This window comes from Mustelus asterias, chromosome 1, assembly GCF_964213995.1.
Source record: "Mustelus asterias chromosome 1, sMusAst1.hap1.1, whole genome shotgun sequence".
Taxonomy (NCBI): domain Eukaryota; kingdom Metazoa; phylum Chordata; class Chondrichthyes; order Carcharhiniformes; family Triakidae; genus Mustelus; species Mustelus asterias.
In genome coordinates, this window is record NC_135801.1 from 40804473 (window position 1) to 40825151 (window position 20679).

Here is a 20679-nt window from a genome sequence, read left to right on the forward strand (position 1 = left end):
GTCTCATTTTTATTACTCAAATGTCTGCAAGATAAGTGCAAAGTAAAGGTATTTCACTTTACATTAAGACACCTCAACCTTGTCTCAAGTTATGCAAGAGGCTTTACAGTGGAAATTTTCCTATTTCCCACACCTGCTCTCAACTTGGCTCTAATCGTGACAACCATGGGCAGTTCCATGAGATGAAGTTTGACCAATGTAGTTGAGATCACCTGAACAGCAATTTGTGCAAAACCTTACAAAAGGGAGACAGGTTTATTCAATATATCCAGAATGGATTCACTATCGTACAAATCCCACATTACAACTTTGCTAAAATTAAGGGAAAAAATGCACTTAATATGCAAACCTGGGCTATCAACAGGCTTGAAAATACATCTAGCAATAAAATGTAATAGATTTAGATAGAAAAAAATGGAGTGTAAAATAGTAATTGTTTGGTACCTTCTCAATTGCACTCTTTAGCTTGTTCAGGTGAGTCTCAAAGAGAGGGAAATGTGAGAAAAAGAACTCCTGGAAAGTCTTGTTCCCATCTTCCTTCTCTGGCAAAGAGAAAACAACACTGATGGCAATCTTCTTCCTCCGGACCATCTGAGGGTTCGAAGTAAAGCTCTCATCTGCCATACTGAATGTCTCCTCAGCTGACCTTGTAAATAAGGACACATTAAACACAAACAAACCAAAATCAATCGTTATGAAAATAGGAATATATGAACATATTAGTAATTTCTGCACTAGTGAGCAGGAAATAAATAGAAACATGAGTAGACCATATAGCTATCAAATCTGCTCAGTTATTCAATACTATCATGGTTAACCTCAGGACTTCAACTCCAATTTCTCATCTATTCCCCATATCTCCTGATTCCGACAGACCAAGAATCTGTCTGTCCCAGCCTTAAATGTAGGCTTAAATGGGGAGCATTCATAACCCCCTAGGATAGAGAACTCCAAAGATTAACATCCATTTGAGTGAACAAATTTCTTCTCGTCTCAGTCCTAAACAATTGTTCCCTTTATCCTGAGAACATGCCCTCCCCTATCCTGGGTTTTAGATTGCCCGACTAGCAGAAAAAACCTCTCAGTATCCACACTATCAAGCCTCTTTGGAAGCTTGTTTATTTCAATTAGATCACCCCTCATTCTATAAACATCAGAAAATATAGGCCCAATTTACAAGCTCATCATGGAGACACTCCCTCATCCCAGGGACCAACTTAAGTGAACCTTCCCTGCTTCCAATGCTAGTATATCCTTCTTTAAATATGGAAATAAAACTATTCCAGATGTGGTTTCACGGAATCCTTGTATAACTGTAGCAAAACTCCTTTATTTCCTGTACTCCAATCTCCAATGTGCTATTTGCCTAATCGCTTGCTGTACCTGCATGCTAATTTCTGCATTCCTTGTACAAGCATACACAAGTCCCTTTGAACATCAACACTTTCAAGATTCACCCCTTTTAAAAAGTACTCTTATATTCTAATCTTATAATCAAAATGAACAACTTCACACTTCCCCACGATACTCCATCTGCCATTCTGTTGCCCACTCATTTAACCTGTTGATATCTCTTTGTAGCCTGTGTTCCACCTCAGATTATCTTTCATCTAGCTTTGTATCAGCAAATTTTGATACCATCTATATTAATGACTTGAATGTAAAGAGCAGAGGTCCCAACACTAGTCATTGCAGCACTCCACTAGTCACAGCCTGCCAACTTAAAACTACCCTATTTACACAGGTGGCAGAGTGGTTAGCTCTGCTGCCACACAGTTCCAGGGACCAAAGTTCCATCCCGGTCTTGGGTGACTGTGTGGAATTACATGTTCTCCTTGTGTCTGCGTGAGTTTCCGGATGCTTCAGTTTCCTCCCACAGTCCAAAGATGTGCAGGACAGGTGGATTGGCCATGCTAAATTGCGCCTTAATGCCCCAAGGCGTGCAGGTTAGAGGATTAGCAGGTAAATACGCGGAGTTACGGGGATAGGGCCTGGGTAAGATGCTCTGTCGGAGAGTCGGTGCAGACTGGCCTCCTTCTGCACTGCAGGGATTCTATAATTCTACACCTGTTTCTGTCCATTACCCAATCTTCTACCCATGCTAAAATATTACTACCAACTTCATGGGCCCTTACCTTTCCTCCTCTAAGCCACTCAACCATCCTGACTTGGATATATAGCACCGTCTCTTCAATGTCACTGGGTCAAAATCCAAAAATTCCCTCCCCAACAGCAAAGTGGGTGTACCTACACCTCAGGGGCTGCAGCAGTTCAAGGCAGCAGCTCACCATCACCTTTTGAAAGGCAACTAGGGTTGGACAATGAATGTTGGCTTAGCCAATGAAACCACATCCCATAAATGAATTGAAAAGCAAAACAATGTTAAACTATGTTCCTTCTTGTCCATTCTTCTCGTTTTTACCCACATCACTGCACTATTCTATGCTGCAATCGCTCCCTTTGGATTTCAAAATCTCACTTCACCTGAACCCTCCTATCACTGCTGAGTTCACAACCCTGGTTAATTTATTTGTGTCACATGTAGGCTTACGTTAACACTGCAATGAAATTAACTTAAATTCCTATTTTTTAAACAAACAAAATGAAGAGGGAGATATGGAGTAGGTGACCAGAGGAAGAGTAGGAAGGCAGTGCAGGGGTTCCCTGTGGTCATTTCCCTCCAAAACAGATGTACCGTTTTGGAAACTGTTGGGGGAGATGGCTCACCAGGGGAAGGTGGCAGCAACCAGGTTCATGGCACCATAGCTGGCTCTGCTGCACAGGCGGGCAGGAAAAGTGGCAGAGCTATAGTGATAGGGGATTCAATTGTAGGGGAAATAGACAGACATTTCTGCGGAAGCAAATGGCATGTTGCCTCCCTGGTGCAAGGGTCAAGGTTGTCTCAGAACAGGTGCAGGGCATTCTGGAGGAGGAGGGTGAACAGTCAACTATCATGACACAAGCGCACGAATGATATGGGTGAAAAACAGGGATGAGGTCCTACAAGCTGAATTTAGGGAGTTAGGAGTCAAACTAAAAAGCAGGGCCTCGAAAAGATAGTAATCTCAAGATTGCTACCAGTGCCACGTGCTAGTCAGCGTAAGAATGTCAGGATGGCTAAGATGAATTTGTGGCTTGAGGGATGGTGCAAGAGGGAGGGAGTCAAATTCCTGGGACATTGGAACCGGTTCTGGGGCAGGTGGGACCAGTACAGATCAGACGGTCTGCACCTGGGCAGGACTAGAACCAATGTCTGAGGGGGTGTGTTTGCTAGTGCTGTTGGGGAGGGTTCAAACTAGAGAGACGGGGGATGGTAACTGATGCAGGAAATCAGAGGGAAGTAAAATGGGGACAGAAACAAGAGGCAGCAAGGGGAAAAGTGGAAGGCAGAGAAACCAAAGACAAAAATCAAAAGGGCCACAGTACAGAGACTGGAGAACTCAGTGAATGGGTCCAGTAAGGCCAAGAGAAATAAAACACAGAGAATGTACAAAACACAACAGGACAGATGGTCTGAGGTGTGTTTGCTTTAATGCAAGCAGTATGACAGGTAAGGCAGATGAAGTTAAAGCTTGGATTACCACATGGAACTATGATGTTGTGGTAATTATGGAGACTTGGATTAAAGAAAGGCAGGACTGGCATCTTAGCATTCCAGGATTTAGATGCTTCAGATGAGAGAGAGTGTGATAAGAGAGGTGGGGGTGTTGCTTTACTGATTAGGGAGAATGTCACAACTATACAGAGGGAGGACACTCTGGTGGGATCATGCAGTGAGGCCATAAGGATAGAACTCAGGAACAGGAGCGGTACAATCACACTGTTGGGGTTGTCATGCAGACTTCCCAACAGCCAGCGTGAAGTGGAGGAACTAATGTGTCAGTTATTATGGGAATATGTAAAAACAACAGGGTTGTTGTGATGGGCGATTTTAACTTCCCCAACATAGACTGGGATTCCTTTAGTGCCTGGGGCATGGAAGGGGCAGAATTTGTTCAATGTGTCCAAGAGTGCTTCTTGAAGCAATATGTAGATAGTCCAACTCAGGAAGGGGCTATCTTAGGCATGGTTCTGAGAAACGAGCCCAGACAGGTGATTGATATCTCAGGGACCATTAACAACCTTCAAGAGACATCGGGATAGATACATGCATTGACAGGGAATAGAGGGATATGGAACATGTGGAGGCAAGAAAATATATTTGAGAGGTATCTGTGTTGGCACAAACTTAGTGGGCCAAAGGGCCTGTTCCTGTGTTGTAATATTCTTTGTTCTTGACTCAATCAAAGCAGCAATGATTGGAATTATTCTTGATCAGCTTTCCAGCATCTCTGATTCATAGAATCCTTACAGTGCAGAGAAGGGCCATTCGGCCCATCAAGCTTGCACTGACAACAATCCCACCTAGGCCCTATCCCCATAACTCCATGTATTTACCCTGGTAATCTCCCTGACATTAAGGGTCAACTGAGCATAATCGATCAACCTAACCCACACATCTTCAGACTGTGGGAGGAAACTGGAGCACCCGGAGGAAACCACGCAGATACAGGGAGAACGTGCAAACTCCACACAGACAGTGATCTGACGCCAGAATTGAACCCAGGTCCCTGGTGCTGTGAGGCAGCAGTGCTAACCAGTGTGCTGCCCGCTAGCATCATGCAAACAGTGAAAATATTTCTCAATCTCTAATAACAATACTATGATGTCCTTGTCCCACTGGTAGAATGATTTTTTACCCCTCATTTCTACATAAGTCATTCTCATATACTCCGCAATCTGAATGCAATCACTGATTTGTCATTTTAAAAAAAAAATCTGTAGGTCTGATCACAAGGTACCAGTCAATTTAACTAATTTTAAAACGTTTTGATTTGCCATTCTTTACCATTACCAGTTTCTTCCTTCAGGTGTTTTTGCCTTCTCGACCAATAATCGCTTGCAAGATTACATTATAAACTTTACACTAAAAACTTTACACTTACCACCTGGGAAAAATGCCATTTTCCAGACTGGTAGTCTGATTGCGTAGCCAGCGCCGTTGGAAACTACTGGCACAGCTACTGGAGTAGGATGAATTTGGAGAAGGGAATGGTGTAATCAAAAGACTACTTAGGGATGCTGCAAGATGAAATATACAAAAACTGATTAGGATGCACCTCAGCCACAGAATGTTTCAGAGAGATAACATACAATACAATTGTACCACAAAACCAACCCCTTTTCCAATTGCACTAGGATAGTTTCTGAAATAGAAAATAATTTTACCCTAATGATGAAAATAAGGAGATTTCCAATCTCAAAAAGCAAGATTCAAGTATGATATCTTATCATTACTTCCAATTTATGAGTTTCAGACATGAACTTTCACAAATGAAATAAATCTGGTGAAAAATTCATCTGAGTCCAATTGATGGCAGTTTAAAAAATATCAACAGCCTACTGATACATTGGTTTAAGTAGATTTGTGAACTTAAGATTCACATTATTTAAACGTAAATGAAATGTGACAAATACCTGACCGTGCTATTCCACTGTCTCCATCTTCACTTTGACCTCGACTTGGCATATCTACAGGTGTACTATGAGCTACAAGCAGAAATTTTAATTAGGACCGCCACCACATTTTTGTACTTTACATAAATTGCAATTCTCATCATAGTTCACTTTTGTTGCTAGTAGCAAAATAGTAATTAATTCACAGGGAGCATGCAATTGTTAGGAATTAAAGGAGAGACTTTCAGATCAAAGTCATTCTAACAGAAAAGAAAAATCACAGGCAAGAACTGTCTGATCTCTGGAACAATGGCTGAATTTTTTAAACTCATGTATAACACAAACATTTCCGTTACAATGCACACATCAAACCAGATTGCAATAGAAGGATATTTCACTACTGTACAAGATGCTGAGCCAATTATACTGTGTAGTGTGTGCAATATTATTCCTCCATCTCCTGTAGTGAAACGATCTTGATCAATATTGCTCAAATCAGTGTTCCTTTTCAAAATGTTGGTTGCTCATTTATGCATTTTTTTCTTGGCACAGAGAACTGCTATTTTTATACAAAGCAAAGCCATCCACAGAAAATGGAGCAAACCAAATGGCTATAATCCCTTTTGCCTAATTTCTAATGGAAGTTTATGCTTGTGTTTTGTTACAATTGCAGCAGAAGAGCCACACACACTGACCAAGTTCACATTTGAAGAATGGCACCCAGGGAAATACTACATATAGCCATGAACTGACAGCTGGGTGTCCTTGCTTTCAGGAGAAAAGCAATGTGAAAGACATTAAAAGGCGATCAAAGACGAAAGGTAAAGACATAAAAAGGTGGCACAGTGGTTGGCACTGCTGCCTCACAGCACCAGGGACCCAGGTTCGATTCCCAGCTTAGATCACTGTGTGGAGTTTTCACAACTGTCTGCGTGGGTTTCCTCTGGGAGCTCCGGTTTCCTTCCACAATCCAAAGGAATGCAGGTTAGGTGCATTGGCCACGCTAAATTCGCCCTCAGTGTACCCGAACGGTGCCAGAATGTGGCAACTAGGAGATTTTCACAGTAACTTCATTGCAGTGTTGATATAAGCCTACTTGTGACTAATAAACAAACTTTAAGGCAGAGGAAAGCAAGCTACTTTTGCTGTTTCCTTGTAGTATGACTTCTCAGGCTCTGAGGCAGATCAATATAGTAGACTTCAATTGCCACATGCTATTACTTAATCAAAAAAGCACAAAATGCACTTTTCATTTATATTATGACATTTGGACCATGATGTTGCTCATTGATTTCCGTGTCATCCAGCACCAAACTCTGCAGGTTGCTCCTGTCACGATCATGTACCACATTGTGGCAGGCTACTAGTCATCCCAAGTGCACACCACCCAGCATGATTGAGATAGCAACAGGATTTTAAAAATGATTATATTATTATAAGGCATCCTATAACTATTGAACAAAAATGCAGTTTTCAATAAAAAAATACTTTAACAAAGGAAATATCTCTTGAAGCTACAACTCAATTATGAAGTCCAATTTTGAGAATTAATTTCAACCCTCATCTACCACCCCAACTAACGAGCACCATTCATGGCCTTGTCCCTCCCTACCGCCTCCAGCCCTTGGTGTTAGAAATCATAAAATTACATCGGGTGTGCAGTACCACCTCACTGCAGAAAGTGATCAACATCCACAAAGATTTCCCAGGAAGATGGCCTGCATTCTCATTTAAGTAGTCACTAATTTCAAATCTTGAAGGGTTAGATCAAATTAACTGTCAATCCTTTCTCAATCAAATCACGTGTGTTCTTAGGGCAACGCAGCAGCACAGTGGTTAGCACTGCTGCCTCACAGCTCAGCACTGCTGCCTCACAGCTCCAAGGATCTGGGTTCAATTCCCGACTTAGGTCACTGTGTGGAGTTTGCACATTCTCCCCATGTTTGCGTGGGTTTCCTCCAGGTGCTCCGGTTTCCTCCCACATTCCAAAGATGTGCGGGTTAGGTTGATTGGATATGTTAAATTAACCCTTAGTTTTCTGGGATGTGATGGGTTAGAGGGATTAGCAGGGTAACTAAACACGGATAGGGCCTGGGCGTGATTGGTGCTGGTACAGTCTCGATGTGCCGAATGGCCTCCTTCTGCATTGTAAGGAGGCTATGATATGGTTTGGCAATGGCTCCTTTCTCACCCTAACTGAATAAATCATTAGAATTAGTCAAAACTTACAAAAGGAAATAAATTACATTTACAGGCATTGGGGAACTCAAACTTTCAGGCTAACATTCCGTTTGCAAACGGATCACACTTGATTAATATAATTGAATTACTTGAAGAAAAAACAAATGCGATGAACAAAAGGGAATACAATGGATGTAACAGACTTGGACAAAGTTCTACATTAATGACCTGTTAAGATATAGATTACAGTATTGAAGGTGAAGTAGGAGCATGTACAAAGTGCAGATAAATCTAACTCTGATAATTATTGATCCATCAGCCTCCTGACAATCATCAAAAGAAAGAATCGTTAATAATGTCAACAATAACACCCCATTGCTGTTAATCTACTCACTAACATTCAGTTCAGGTTCTGCCAGAACTCAGCTCCAGACACAAATTCAAAGGCTGAATGCCACAGAATTGTTGCCCTTGACATTAAAGCAGCAGCCAACAAATTGTGGCACTTCGGGGCCCTAGCAAAACTGAGGTAAGCAGAAATCAAAGGAAAACCCTCGAGTGGCCACAGACCTGACAACAGAAGATGTTGTGGTCAAAGACCAGACATCACAATTGCAAAGTCAAAGCGGAATTCCTCAGGGAAGTTTTGGCAGTTAATTTACCTTCAAGTATTTTAACCCATCACTTTCCTTCAGCAAAGTCACTGGTACAGTGGTTTGCTGACAATTCCACAGCGTTATCTCATTCACAATTTATCCAATAACATCTAGGTTTGGTATCAAAGTAGCAGCTGAAATTTGAAGTATCAGACAATGACCATTTCTGACAAAAGAATTGGTGCTCCGAGATCTTTGACAGTCACACCATCATTATGTCCCTCATGACCAACTTCCTGGAGACCACTGATCAGCTGAACTGCATCAGCCATAACAACATCTTGGTTGCAATAACAGGACAGAGGGAGTACAGTATCAAATGGCTCACCTTGACCTCAGAGAAGCCTCTCCATCATCTACAGGGCTCATCAGGACTGATGGAATAATCTACTCACCTGGAAGAGTGTAGCCACAACAGCATCTAACAAACTGACCATCCAGAACAGAGCAGTTTACTCTATTGATACGCCAGCCACTGGACCCGAGATTAACAATGTCCATGGCTCGGCTGCTGTACACATGATCTACAGAATGCACTTCATTTACCAAGTTTATTTCAATACCCATGTTCAACAATGGCTTCCCCACAACCCTCGACTATATAAATGACTAGAATCACAATCAATATTCCCTGCAAATGCTTTTTCTTGTGTATGTGCAGTTTCTTGAATTTTTCCTGTGCCTCCACATGTGCAGAGCAGCACGTTGGCACAGTGCCAGGGACCCAGGTTTGATTCAGGCTTTGGGTGACTGTGTAGACTTTGTACATTCTCCTAGTGTCTGCGTGGGTTTTTTCCCCAGCTGCTTCAGTTTCCTCCCACAGCCCAAAGAGAAATACTTAATACGATTAATGTTACCAGAGAGGCAGTGCTGGGTAGACTAATGGGACTGAAGGTGGACAAGTCCCCGGGTCCGGATGGAATGCATCCCAGGGTATTGAAAGAAATGTCAGAGGTAATAGTGGATGCATTAGTGATTATTTATCAAAACTCGTTGCATTCTGGGGTAGTGCCGGTTGATTGGAAAACGGCTAATGTTACGCCGCTGTTTAAAAAAGGAAGGAGACAAAAGGCGGGTAACTATAGGCCGGTCAGCTTAACGTCTGTAGTAGGGAAAATGCTGGAATCCATTATTAAGGAGGAGATAGCAGGGCATCTGGATAGAAATGGTTCGATCAATCAGACGCAGCATGGATTCATGAGGGGAAAGTCGTGCTTGACGAACATGTTGGATTTTTATGAAGATGTGACTAGGGCGGTTGATGGAGGAGAACCGGTGGATGCGGTGTTTTTGGATTTCCAAAAGGCGTTTGATAAGGTGCCCCATAAAAGGCTGCTGAAGAAGATTAGGGCGCACGGAGTTGGGGGTAGTGTGTTAAAGTGGATTGGGGACTGGCTATCCGACAGGAAGCAAAGAGTCGGAATAAATGGGTGTTTTTCCGGTTGGAGGAAGGTAACTAGTGGCGTGCCGCAGGGATCGGTACTCGGGCCGCAACTGTTTACCATTTATATAGATGATCTGGAGGAGGGGACGGAGTGTAGGGTAACGAAGTTTGCAGACGACACAAAGATAAGTGGAAAAGTGAATCGTGTGGAGGACGGAGAAGATCTGCAGAGAGATTTGGACAGGCTGAGTGAGTGGGCGAGGATATGGCAAATGGAGTATAACGTTGAGAAATGCGAGGTTATACACTTTGGAGGAAATAATAACAAATGGGATTACTATCTCAATGGAAACAAATTAAAACATGCTACCGTGCAAAGGGACCTGGGGGTCCTTGTGCATGAGACGCAAAAGCCCAGTCTGCAGGTACAACAGGTGATCAAGAAGGCAAATGGGATGTTGGCCTATATTGCGAGGGGGATAGAATATAAAAGCAGGGATGTCTTGATGCACCTGTACAGGGCATTGGTGAGGCCGCAGCTGGAATACTGTGTGCAGTATTGGTCCCCTTATATGAGGAAGGATATATTGGCATTGGAGGGAGTGCAGAGAAGGTTCACCAGGTTGATACTGGAGATGAGGGGTTTGGATTATGAGGAGAGGCTGAGGAGATTGGGTTTGTACTCGTTGGAGTTTAGAAGGATGAGGGGGGATCTTATGGAGACTTATAAGATAATGCGGGGGCTGGATAGGGTGGAGGCGGAGAGATTCTTTCCACTTAGTAAGGAAGTTAAAACTAGAGGACACAGCCTCAAAATAAAGGGGGGTCGGTTTAAGACAGAGTTGAGGAGGAACTTCTTCTCCCAGAGGGTGGTGAATCTCTGGAATTCTCTGCCCACTGAGGTGGTGGAGGCTACCTCGCTGAATATGTTTAAAGCGCGGATGGATGGATTCCTGATCGGTAAGGGAATTAAGGGTTATGGGGATCAGGCGGGTAAGTGGTACTGATCCACGTCAGGTCAGCCATGATCTTATTGAATGGCGGGGCAGGCTCGAGGGGCTAGATGGCCTACTCCTGCTCCTATTTCTTATGTTCTTATGTGCAGGTTAGGTGAATTGGCCATACTAAATTGCTCCTCATGTCCCATGATATGTAGATTCAGGGGATTACCAGGGTAAGTGTGTTGGATTATTGGGATAAGAACATAAAGAACATAACTAGGAGGAGTAGGCCATCTGGCACCTCGAGCCTGCTCTGCCATTCAATAAGATCATGGCTGATCTTTTCGTGGACTCAACTCCACTTACCCGCCCGCTCACCCTTAATTTCTTTACTGTTCAAAAATTTATCTATCCTTGCCTTAAAAACATTCAATGAGGTAGCCTTAACTGCTTCACTGGGCAAGGAATTCCACAGATTCACAACCCTTTGTGAAGAAGTTCCTCCTCAACTCAGTCCTAAATCTGCTTCCCCTTATTTTGAGGCTATGCCCCCTAGTTCTAGTTTCATCCACCAGTGGACACAACTTCCCTGCTTCTATCTTATCTATTCCCTCCATAATCTTATGTTTCTATAGGATCTCCCCTCATTCTTCTGAATTCCAACGAGTATAGCCCCAGTCTACTTAGTCTCTCCTCATAAGTCAATTCCAAAATCAACCTAGTGAATCTCCTCTGCACCCCCTCTAGTGCCTGTATATCCTTTCTCAAGGAGACCAAAATTATACACAGTACTCCAGGTGCAGCCTCACCAGCACCCTATACAGTTACAACATAACCTCCCTGTTTTTAAACTCCATCCCTATAGCAATGAAGGACAAAATTCCATTTGCTTTCTTAATTACCTGCTGCACCTGCAAACCAACTCCTTGAGATTCCTGCACAAGGACACACAGGTCCCTCTGCACAGCAGCATGCTGCAAATATTTACTATTTAAATAATAGTCCATTTTGCTGTTATTCCTACTAAAATGGATGACCTCACATTTACCAACATTGTACTCCATCTGCCAGACCCTTGCCCACTCACTTAGATTATCTATATCCCTTTGCAGACTTTGTGTCCTCTGCATACTTTGCTCTGCCACTCTCATCTTGGTGTCATCTGCGAATTTTGGCACACTACACTTGGTCCCCAACTCCAAATCATCTATGTAAATCGTAAACAATTGCAGTCCCAACACTGATCCCCGAGACACACCACTAGTCACTGATCGTCAACCAGAAAAACACCCATTTACCCCCACTCTTTGCTTTCTGTTAGTTAACCAATCCTCTATCCATGCTAATACATTACCCGTAACACTGTGCATCTCTATCTTATGTAGCAGTCTTTGGTGCAGCACCTTGTCAAATGCCTTCTGGAAATCCAGATACACCACATCCACAGGTTCCCCATTGTCCACTGCACATGTAATGTTCTCAAAGAATTCCACCAAATTAGTCAAACATGACCTGCCCTTCATGAACCCATGCTGCGTCTTACCAATGGGACAATTTATATCCAAATGTCTTGCTATTTCTTCCTTGATGATAGATTCAAGCATTTTCCCTACTACAGAAGTTAAGCTAACCAGCCTATAGTTACCTGCCTTTTGTCTACCTCCTTTTTAAAAAAAACAGTGGCGTCACATTTGCTGTTTTCCAATCTGTAGGAACCACTCCAGAGTCCAGCGAATTTTGGCAACTTATCACTCGTGCATTTGCGATTTCTCCCACCATCTCTTTTAGTACCCTGGGATGCATTCCATCAGGACCGGGAGACTTGTCTACCTTTAGCCCCATTAACTTGCCCAACACTACCTCTTTCGTGATAATGATAGTTTCTAGGTTCTCACCTGCTATAGCCTTCCTGTCATCAATTTTTGGCATGTTATTTGTGTCTTCCACTGTGAAGACCGACTCAAATGACCTGTTCAATGCCTCAGCCATTTTCTCATTTCCAGTTATTACATTCCCCTTCTTGTCCTCTAAAAGGACCAATGTTTACTTTAGCCACTCTTTTTCATTTTATATATTTGTAGAAACTTTTGCTATCTGTTTTTATATTCTGAGCTAGTTTACTCTCATAATCCATCTTACTTTTCTTTATAGCTTTTTTTCGTGGCTTTCTGCTGACCTTTAAAGATTTCCCAATCCTCTCGGTTCCCACTAATCTTTGCCACTTTGTATGCATTTTCTTTCAATTTGACACCCTCCTTTATTTCCTGAGATATCCATGGCTGATTATCTCTTTTTCTACAGTCCTTCCTTATCACTGGTATATACTTTTGCTGAGCACGGTGAAAGATTGCTTTGAAAGTCCTCCACTGTGGGCAGTGGGTGAGCCTGGGTAAGATGCTCTGCCAGTCAGTGCAGACTTGATTGGACAAATGGCCTCCTTCTGCACTGTAGAGATTCTATTGATTCTATTTAACCTCGATAAGAGCCAGGTTAGCAGCTGAGCAGAAATATTGATCACCATTTGAACCCATCTCTCCCGTGATCTCTCCTACTTATAAGACGACAAGCAGCATGGGAAAATGATCCCCTCCAAATTACCCTCGAAGTCACACCACCTTGAAATGAAGTATGATTTCTTCATTGTTACTGGGTCAATACGGCACGGTAGCACAGTGGTTGGGGCGGCACGGTAGCACAGTGGTTGGGGCGGCACGGTAGCACAGTGGTTAGCACTGCTGCTTCACAGCTCCAGGGTACGGGTTCGATTCCCGGCTCGGGTCACTGTCTGTGTGGAGTTTGCACATTCTCCTCGTGTCTGCGTGGGTTTCCTCCGGGTGCTCCGGTTTCCTCCCACAGTCCAAAGATGTGCGGGTTAGGTTGATTGGCCAGGTTAAAAATTGCCCCTTAGAGTCCTGGGATGCGTAGGTTAGAGGGATTAGCGGGTAAATATGTGGGGATAGGGCCTGGGTGGGATTGTGGTCGGTGCAGACTCGATGGGCCGAATGGCCTCCTTCTGCACTGTAGGGTTTCTATGATTTCTACCCTGGAATTTCCTATTTGACAACATTGTAGAAATGATCCTGCAGTGCTCCAGTGAGGGGGCCAATACGTAGCAAGTCCTACAAGAGGGGGGGGGGGGGGGTGCATTTTGGTGATAGTGGCCATAAGATACAGGAGCAGAATTAGGCCATTTGACCCACTGCTCTGCTATTCAGTACAGCTGATAAGTTTCTCAACCCCCATTCTCCCACTTTTTCCCCTGTAACCTTTGATCCCCTTACCAATCAAGAACCTATCTATCTTGGTCTTAAATATACTCAATGATCTGGCCTTCACAGCTTTCTGCAGAAATGGTCGAGAGCTTCAAGTTTCTCGGTGTTCAGATCACCAATAACCTGTCCTGGTTCCCTCCATGCCAACACTAAAGCCCACCAGCGCTTCTACTTTCTCAGGAGGCTAAGGAAATTTGGCATGTCAGCTACGACTCTCAACAACTTTTACAGTGCACCATAGAAATACTCTTTCTGGTTGTATCACAGCTTGGCATGGCTCCTGCTCTGTCCAAGACCGCAATAAACTACAAAGGGTCATAAACAAAGCCTAGTTCATCACGCAAACCAGCCTCTCATCCATTGACCGTCTATACTTACCGTTGCCTCGGAAAAGCAGCCAGCATAATTAAGGGCTCTTCGCACCCCAGACACACTCTTCCACCTTCTTCCATTGGGAAAAAGGTACAAAAGTCTGAGGTCACGTACCAAATGACTCAAGAACAGCTTCTTCCCTGCTGCCATCAGACTTTTGAATGGACCTACCTTATATTAAGTTGATCTTTCTCTACACCCTAGCAATAACTGTAACACTACATTCTGCACTCTCCCCCTTCCTTCTGTGTATGCTTTGTATAGCATGCAAGAAAATACTTTTCACTGTATACTAATACATGTGACAATAAATCAATGAATTCCATAGAATCACCACCCTCTGGCTGAAGAAATTCCTCCTCATCTTGGTTCGAAATCCTTTATTCTGAGTCTATGCCCTCATATCCTAGTCTCACCTGCTAATGGAAACATCTTTCCCACGTCCAGTCTATCCAGGCCTTACCATAACTCAGTAGCAGTTAAGGTAGCTGTCTTTAAATTAATTATTTGTGTCACAAGTAGGCTTACATTAACACTGCAATGAAGTTAGTGAAAATCCCGTGGTCGCCACACTCTGGTGACTGTTCGGGTACACTGAGGGAGAATTTAGCATGGCCAATGCACCTAAACCAGCACGTTTTCTGGACTGCGGGAGGAAACCCAAACAGACTCAAGGAGAACGTGCAAACTCCACACAGACAGTGACCCAAGCCGGGAATCAAACCCAGGTCCCGGGCACTGAGGCAGCAGTGCTAACCACTGCAACATCATGCTGCCCATGGAAAGGGACAAAGGTGGACTGGAAATAAATCTGAATTGGGGGAAGGGCTAACTTTAATAGGATAAGATAAGATAAGATTGGGCCAAAGTTAATTGAGAGCAGCTACTTGCAGGAAAATCTAGCAGTGGGAACCATTCAAAAAGGAAAGAGGGAGTGTACAGGGCCAACATGCTCCTGTGAAAGTGAAGGGTGGGACCAACAAGTCTAGAGAATCCAGATGTCAAGGGACATTCAGGGTTGGATTCGGGAAAAAAGAGAGGTTTATGCCAGAGGGCTCAAAACAGTGGAAGCCCTAGAGAAGTATAGAAAGTGCAGGGGGTTACTTAAGATGAAATTAGGAGAGTGAAGAGGGGCCATGAAAAAAGCACTGGTGAATAAAATAAAGGAAAATCCAAAGGTGTTTTATAAGTATATTAAGAGTAGAAGAATGACCAGGGAAAGAGTAGGGTTCATGAGGGACCAAAATGGCAATGTGTGTGGGGAACTTGAAGACACAGGTGAGATTTGAAACGAGTACTTTGCATCTATGTTCATTTTGGAGAAGGATGATGTTGGTAAAGAAATCATGGAAGGGCATTGTGTTTTACTTCAACAACTTAATATTGAGGGGAGGAGGTATTAACGGTTTTAATGGGCCTAAAAGTGGATAAATCCCCAGGCTTGATGAGTTGTATCCCAGGCTGCTGTGGGAGCTACGGAAGGAGATTGCCACGGCTCCGACAATTTTGAAATCTTCTCTGGCCACAGGAAAGGTAGCCATGATGTGGAGATGCCAGCGTTGGACTGGGGTAAGCACAGTAAGAAGTCTCACAACACCAGCTTAAAGTCCAACAGGTTTATTTGGCAGCACTAGCTTTTGTAGTCTCAGGCTCCTTTACTCACCTGATGAAGGAGCTCGAGACTCCAAAAACTAGTGCTGCCAAATAAACCTGTTGGACTTTAACCTGGTGTTGAGACTTCTTGCACAGGAAAGGTGCCAGAGGACTGAAGGACAGCTAACAGACAAAAACCAGGAAATTACAGGCCAGAGTCTAACTTCAGTGGTAGGGAAACTATTAGAAAAGATTCTGAGGAACAGGATTAATCTCCACTTGAGGCAGCAAGGATTAAATCAAGGATAGTCAACAAGGGAGGTCATGTCTTCCAAACATGATTAACTTTTTCGAAGAGGTGTAGATGAGGGTAGTGCAGTCAATGTAGTCTACATGGACTTCAAGGCGGCTTTTGACAAGGTCCCATGGGGAAGCTGAAGACAACGACAAGTGCCCAGGATTATTGGGGAAACTGAATCCAAAATTGGCGCAATGGTAGGAAGCAGAGGGTGATGGTTGAAGGTTGTTTTTGAGACTAAAAGCCTGCGTCCAGTGGTGTTCCGCAGGAGATTGGTGCTGGGTCCTTGTTTTGTAGTGTACATTAATGATCTGAATGTGAATGCAGGTGGTCTGATAAGCAAGTTCACAGATGACAAATTGGTATGTGGTAAATAGCGAGGAGCAAAGCCTTGGATTACAGGATGATATAGACGGGCTGGTTAGATAGGCAGAGCAGTGGCAAATGGAATTTAACCCTGAAAAGTGAGGGGTAATGCATTTTGAGAGGACTAACACAGCAAGGAAATACACAATGAATCGTCGGACCCTAGAAAGTACAGGGGAATAGAGGGACCTTGATGTGCATATCCATAGATCTATGAAGACAGTAGGACAGGCAGATAAGATGGTTAAGGCGGCATCTAGGATACTTACCATTTTAACTGAAGAATTGAACATAAGAACAGGGGGGTTATGGTGAAGCTGTATAAAACAGTTAGGCCACAGCTGTGGTACTACGTGCAGTTCCAGTTCTAGTGTCGCCACACTCTAGGAAGTTATTGCACTAGAGAAAGTGCAGAGGAGATTCACCAGGATGGCCTGCGCTGGAGTGTTTCAGCTATCAAGAGAGGCTGGATAGGCTGGGGTTGTTTTCCTTGGAGTAGAGAAGGCTGAGGGGTGACCTGATTGAGGTATACAAAATTGAGGGGCATAAATAGGGTGGATAGGAAGGAAATTTTCTCCTATGCAGAGGGGGCAATAACTTAAATCTATGCCTCCTGGTTAAGGGGCAGGAGATTTATGGGAAACGAGGGGAAAACTTTTTCACCCAGTGGGTGGTGGGAATCTGGAACTCACTGCCTGAAAAGGATGGTGAAGGCAGGAACCCTCATAACATTTAAAATATATTTATGTAGATGAGCACTTGAAATGCCATAGCATACAAGGCAATGGGCCAAGTGCTGGAAAATGGGATTAGAATAGATAGGTGCTTGATGGCCAGTGCAGACATACTGGGCCGAAGGGCCTCTTCTCTGTGCTGTAAAGCTCTGACCCTAGGGGTCATCAACAGTTTCAGGGGAGCTGAGATGGGCAAAAAAATGTAGCACAAGAGAAAACAAAATTCTTGACTTTTAAATTGAGTGCTGCTGAAGTAAAGATCAGGGTGAAATAATGCACTATTTTTAAATCTTTGACCACATATGTTTATGGAGAATGTATCATGCTCAAACAATGAGGTGATTTTCATTTGGGCAGCAAATTAGAATTGCTTCCAAGATTGTGGAGGAAGCAATCGGAGGAAATATTTTCCCAGTTCACAATTACAGGATTGTTACAGCACAGGAGGCAGCCATTTGGCCCATCACATCTACAACAGCTCTCCAAACAAGCATAACTTAGTGCCACTGCCCTGTCATTTCCTTGTGACCCTGCACACTATTTCTATTCAAATAATCATCTAATGCCCTACTGAATGCCTTGATTGAACTTGCCTCCACCACACTTCCAGACTGTGTTCCAGACTCTAATCACTTGTTGTTTGAAATGTTTTCTCATCACATTTGCTTCTTTTGCAAGTCACTTTAAATCAGTGTCCTCTTGTTCTTGATCCTTTTGTGAGCGGGAATAGTTTCGCCCTCTGTCCAGCCTCCTCATGATTGAGCATCTCCATCAAATCTCCTCTTCGCATTCTTCTCGAAAGAGAACGGTTCCAACTTCTTCAATCTATCCTCGTATTTGAAGTTTCTCATCTCTGGAACTGTTCTTGTAAACTTCTTTTGCACTCTTTCCAATGTGTTCACATCCTTCCTAAAGTGTAGTACTCAGTCCTGTATACAATATTCCAACTGAGGTCTGACTAGTGTCTTGTACAAGTTCAGTATAATCGCCTTGCCTCTGTGAATAAAGCCCAGAATACTATATGTTTTATCAACTGCTTTCTCCATCTATCCTGCCACCTTTAATGACACATGCACATATACTCCCAGGTCTCTGCTCCTGCACTCGCTATTACCCCTTATTTTGTCTGTCCATGTGTTGCTACCAAAATGCATCACCTCACACTCGACTCAAACTTCACTTGCCACTTACCTACCCACTCTACCAACCTATGTTCCTTTGAAATTCAGTAAGAGTTTTAACAACACCAGGTTAAACCTGGTGATGTTAAAACTCTGTTTACCCCAGTCCAAAGCCGGCATCTCCACATCATGACTACTTCTGAAATTCTACATAGTTCACAATACTGCCAAGTTCGGTGTCATCTGAAAACTTTCAAAACACCGAGCACAGCAAGATTTAGATCATTAACATACACCAGGAAAAGCAAGGAGCCCAATATGAATACCTGGGGAACACCTCAAAACTATCTCCAGCCAGAAAATATCCATTAACCATTACTCGCTGCTTCCTATTATTCAGCCAATTTTGCATCTTCATTGCTGCTGTTATTTCATGAGCTATCATTTTTCTCAAGTCTGTTGTGTGGTCCTGTATTGAATGTCTTCTGAAAGTCCACATACACTAATTATTCCAGAAGCTTGCCCACTTGGTGATAAACTGACTACTCTGTATTGCTGGGTCTATCCTTAAAGCTAGTGGCGTTTGCTACCAAATAAACCTGTTGGATTTTAACTTGGTGTTGTTAGACTCCTTACTGTGTCTATCCTTAAAACCTTTTTTGAACGAAGACATCACATTTGCAATTCTCCAGTCCTCTGGCACCTAATTTGAATCTAGAGAAGACTGGAAGGTAATGGCTGGCACCCCTGCAATTTCCATCGTCACTTCCTTCAATATCCTTGGATGCATCTCACGTGGTCTCGGTGTCTGTCAACTTTAATTACCAATGGTATATTGAACACTTTCTCTGCATCAATTTTGAACACTTTAGGGAAAGAGTTTCCTCATCCGTCTCCATGGCCTGGGTAGCATTGCACACAGCACTGACACAGCCACTGGAAAAAGCAGAACACTGGAGAATCTGATAAACAACATGTAAAGGACACAGGGAAAATAGGATTATAAGTAGATCGAAATGGTGCTTGCCCGAGCAGAACGACAATATACCAAAGAGTCTTCTATGGTGAAACCTGCATTCATCAACAGCCCACTAAAATGAATTAATTTATTTAGTCAGTAACAGAAAATGCACTCATGCAGATTCTTGAAGTTTTAAAAACCATGCAAATCTTTTACAAATTCAGTATTAAGTGAGGCTCAGATGTAAGCAGTGCAACGGGTGAATACGAATTTGTTCCCTCCCCTATCCAATTTACGCAGAATATATAACTTGTACAATGGTTAATCACACAGCAATCATTACATATTTGAACATTATGTATAACTGTGAAGCAGAGCACTGTCATTTAGAGGCAAAAACTGACAATCGCATCTCAATATTAAACAATCCACCAGATAAAACTACTGTGTATGCAGAGTCTAGAAATACATAGGCAGAAGTCTTCAACAATTGAAAAAGGACTGTTTGCCAATCATTTAGAACGGTATCACAGATGCATGTTATTGGCAATATCTTGTGCATGAAAAAAGGAACATTAGCACATTGCAGGGAAAAAAAATATTAAACCAAAACAACAATTTGAAAACCTTCTGCCTTTGTATTCTGCTTTACATCACAACAAAATGAGACAAAGCGTTTTTGTGTGGTCCACACTGTACTCAGCATTCCACACAAACCTGCAAAGAAAGAAGCACTCCGGATGAGTTGGAGCGGGCCTGGGTCAGTGGGGCACAGTAGCAGTTTGCTACCACAAACCAGTAAACGACCTAATGTTAAAAGTGGGGGTAAAAAAATACCAGTGACTACAATAATAATTACACACAAATTTAAATAGGAGAAATTAAAATGTTTGTAATCCACCCTTACCCAGATTACTGCCACCACTTAGACTAGGACAGGGTTTTCCAGTGATGTTTTCTTGGTTGATGTATTCAAAACTATCTTGCAGCCTGTAAAACATTGATCCAAGTAATGATTATGCAGAAAAGCAGATAAAGGCACATCAGAACTCGTTGCACCATTCATTTAAAAAATCCTAAAAATTCTCCCTGATATGTGATTGTGCAATTGATCTATATAGGTCAGAAAGATGGTGAAAGATTGGTTAAGTTACTTGAGTGTTTCATACCCACTCAAATTATAAGAAAGACTGTTTTGCATACATTTTTAATTTTTCTTGCACAGTTTACTAATAAAAACAAATAAGAATTGCAATAACAGTGAAAAATGAAGAGAAATTGGGGATAAATGTGCAGGATTCATA

General features: G+C 42.8%; 1 protein-coding gene across 4 annotated transcripts in view; it reads right to left on the minus strand.

The window, feature by feature from the left end:
• The window catches only part of LOC144493043 (folliculin-interacting protein 2-like), a 168005-nt gene that overhangs the window by 44457 nt on the left and 102869 nt on the right, over nucleotides 1-20679 (minus strand). For 3 of the 4 annotated variants that reach the window (XM_078211885.1, XM_078211877.1, XM_078211893.1), the window contains exons 6-10: nucleotides 20283-20365; nucleotides 20093-20182; nucleotides 5518-5589; nucleotides 4986-5121; nucleotides 445-646 (exon numbers count right to left, since the gene is read on the minus strand). In XM_078211885.1, coding sequence (XP_078068011.1) covers nucleotides 445-646; nucleotides 4986-5121; nucleotides 5518-5589; nucleotides 20093-20182; nucleotides 20283-20365 — 583 coding nt within the window. The remainder of the gene's footprint in view (nucleotides 1-444; nucleotides 647-4985; nucleotides 5122-5517; nucleotides 5590-20092; nucleotides 20183-20282; nucleotides 20366-20679) is intronic. The other variant, XM_078211902.1, reaches the window with a different exon arrangement.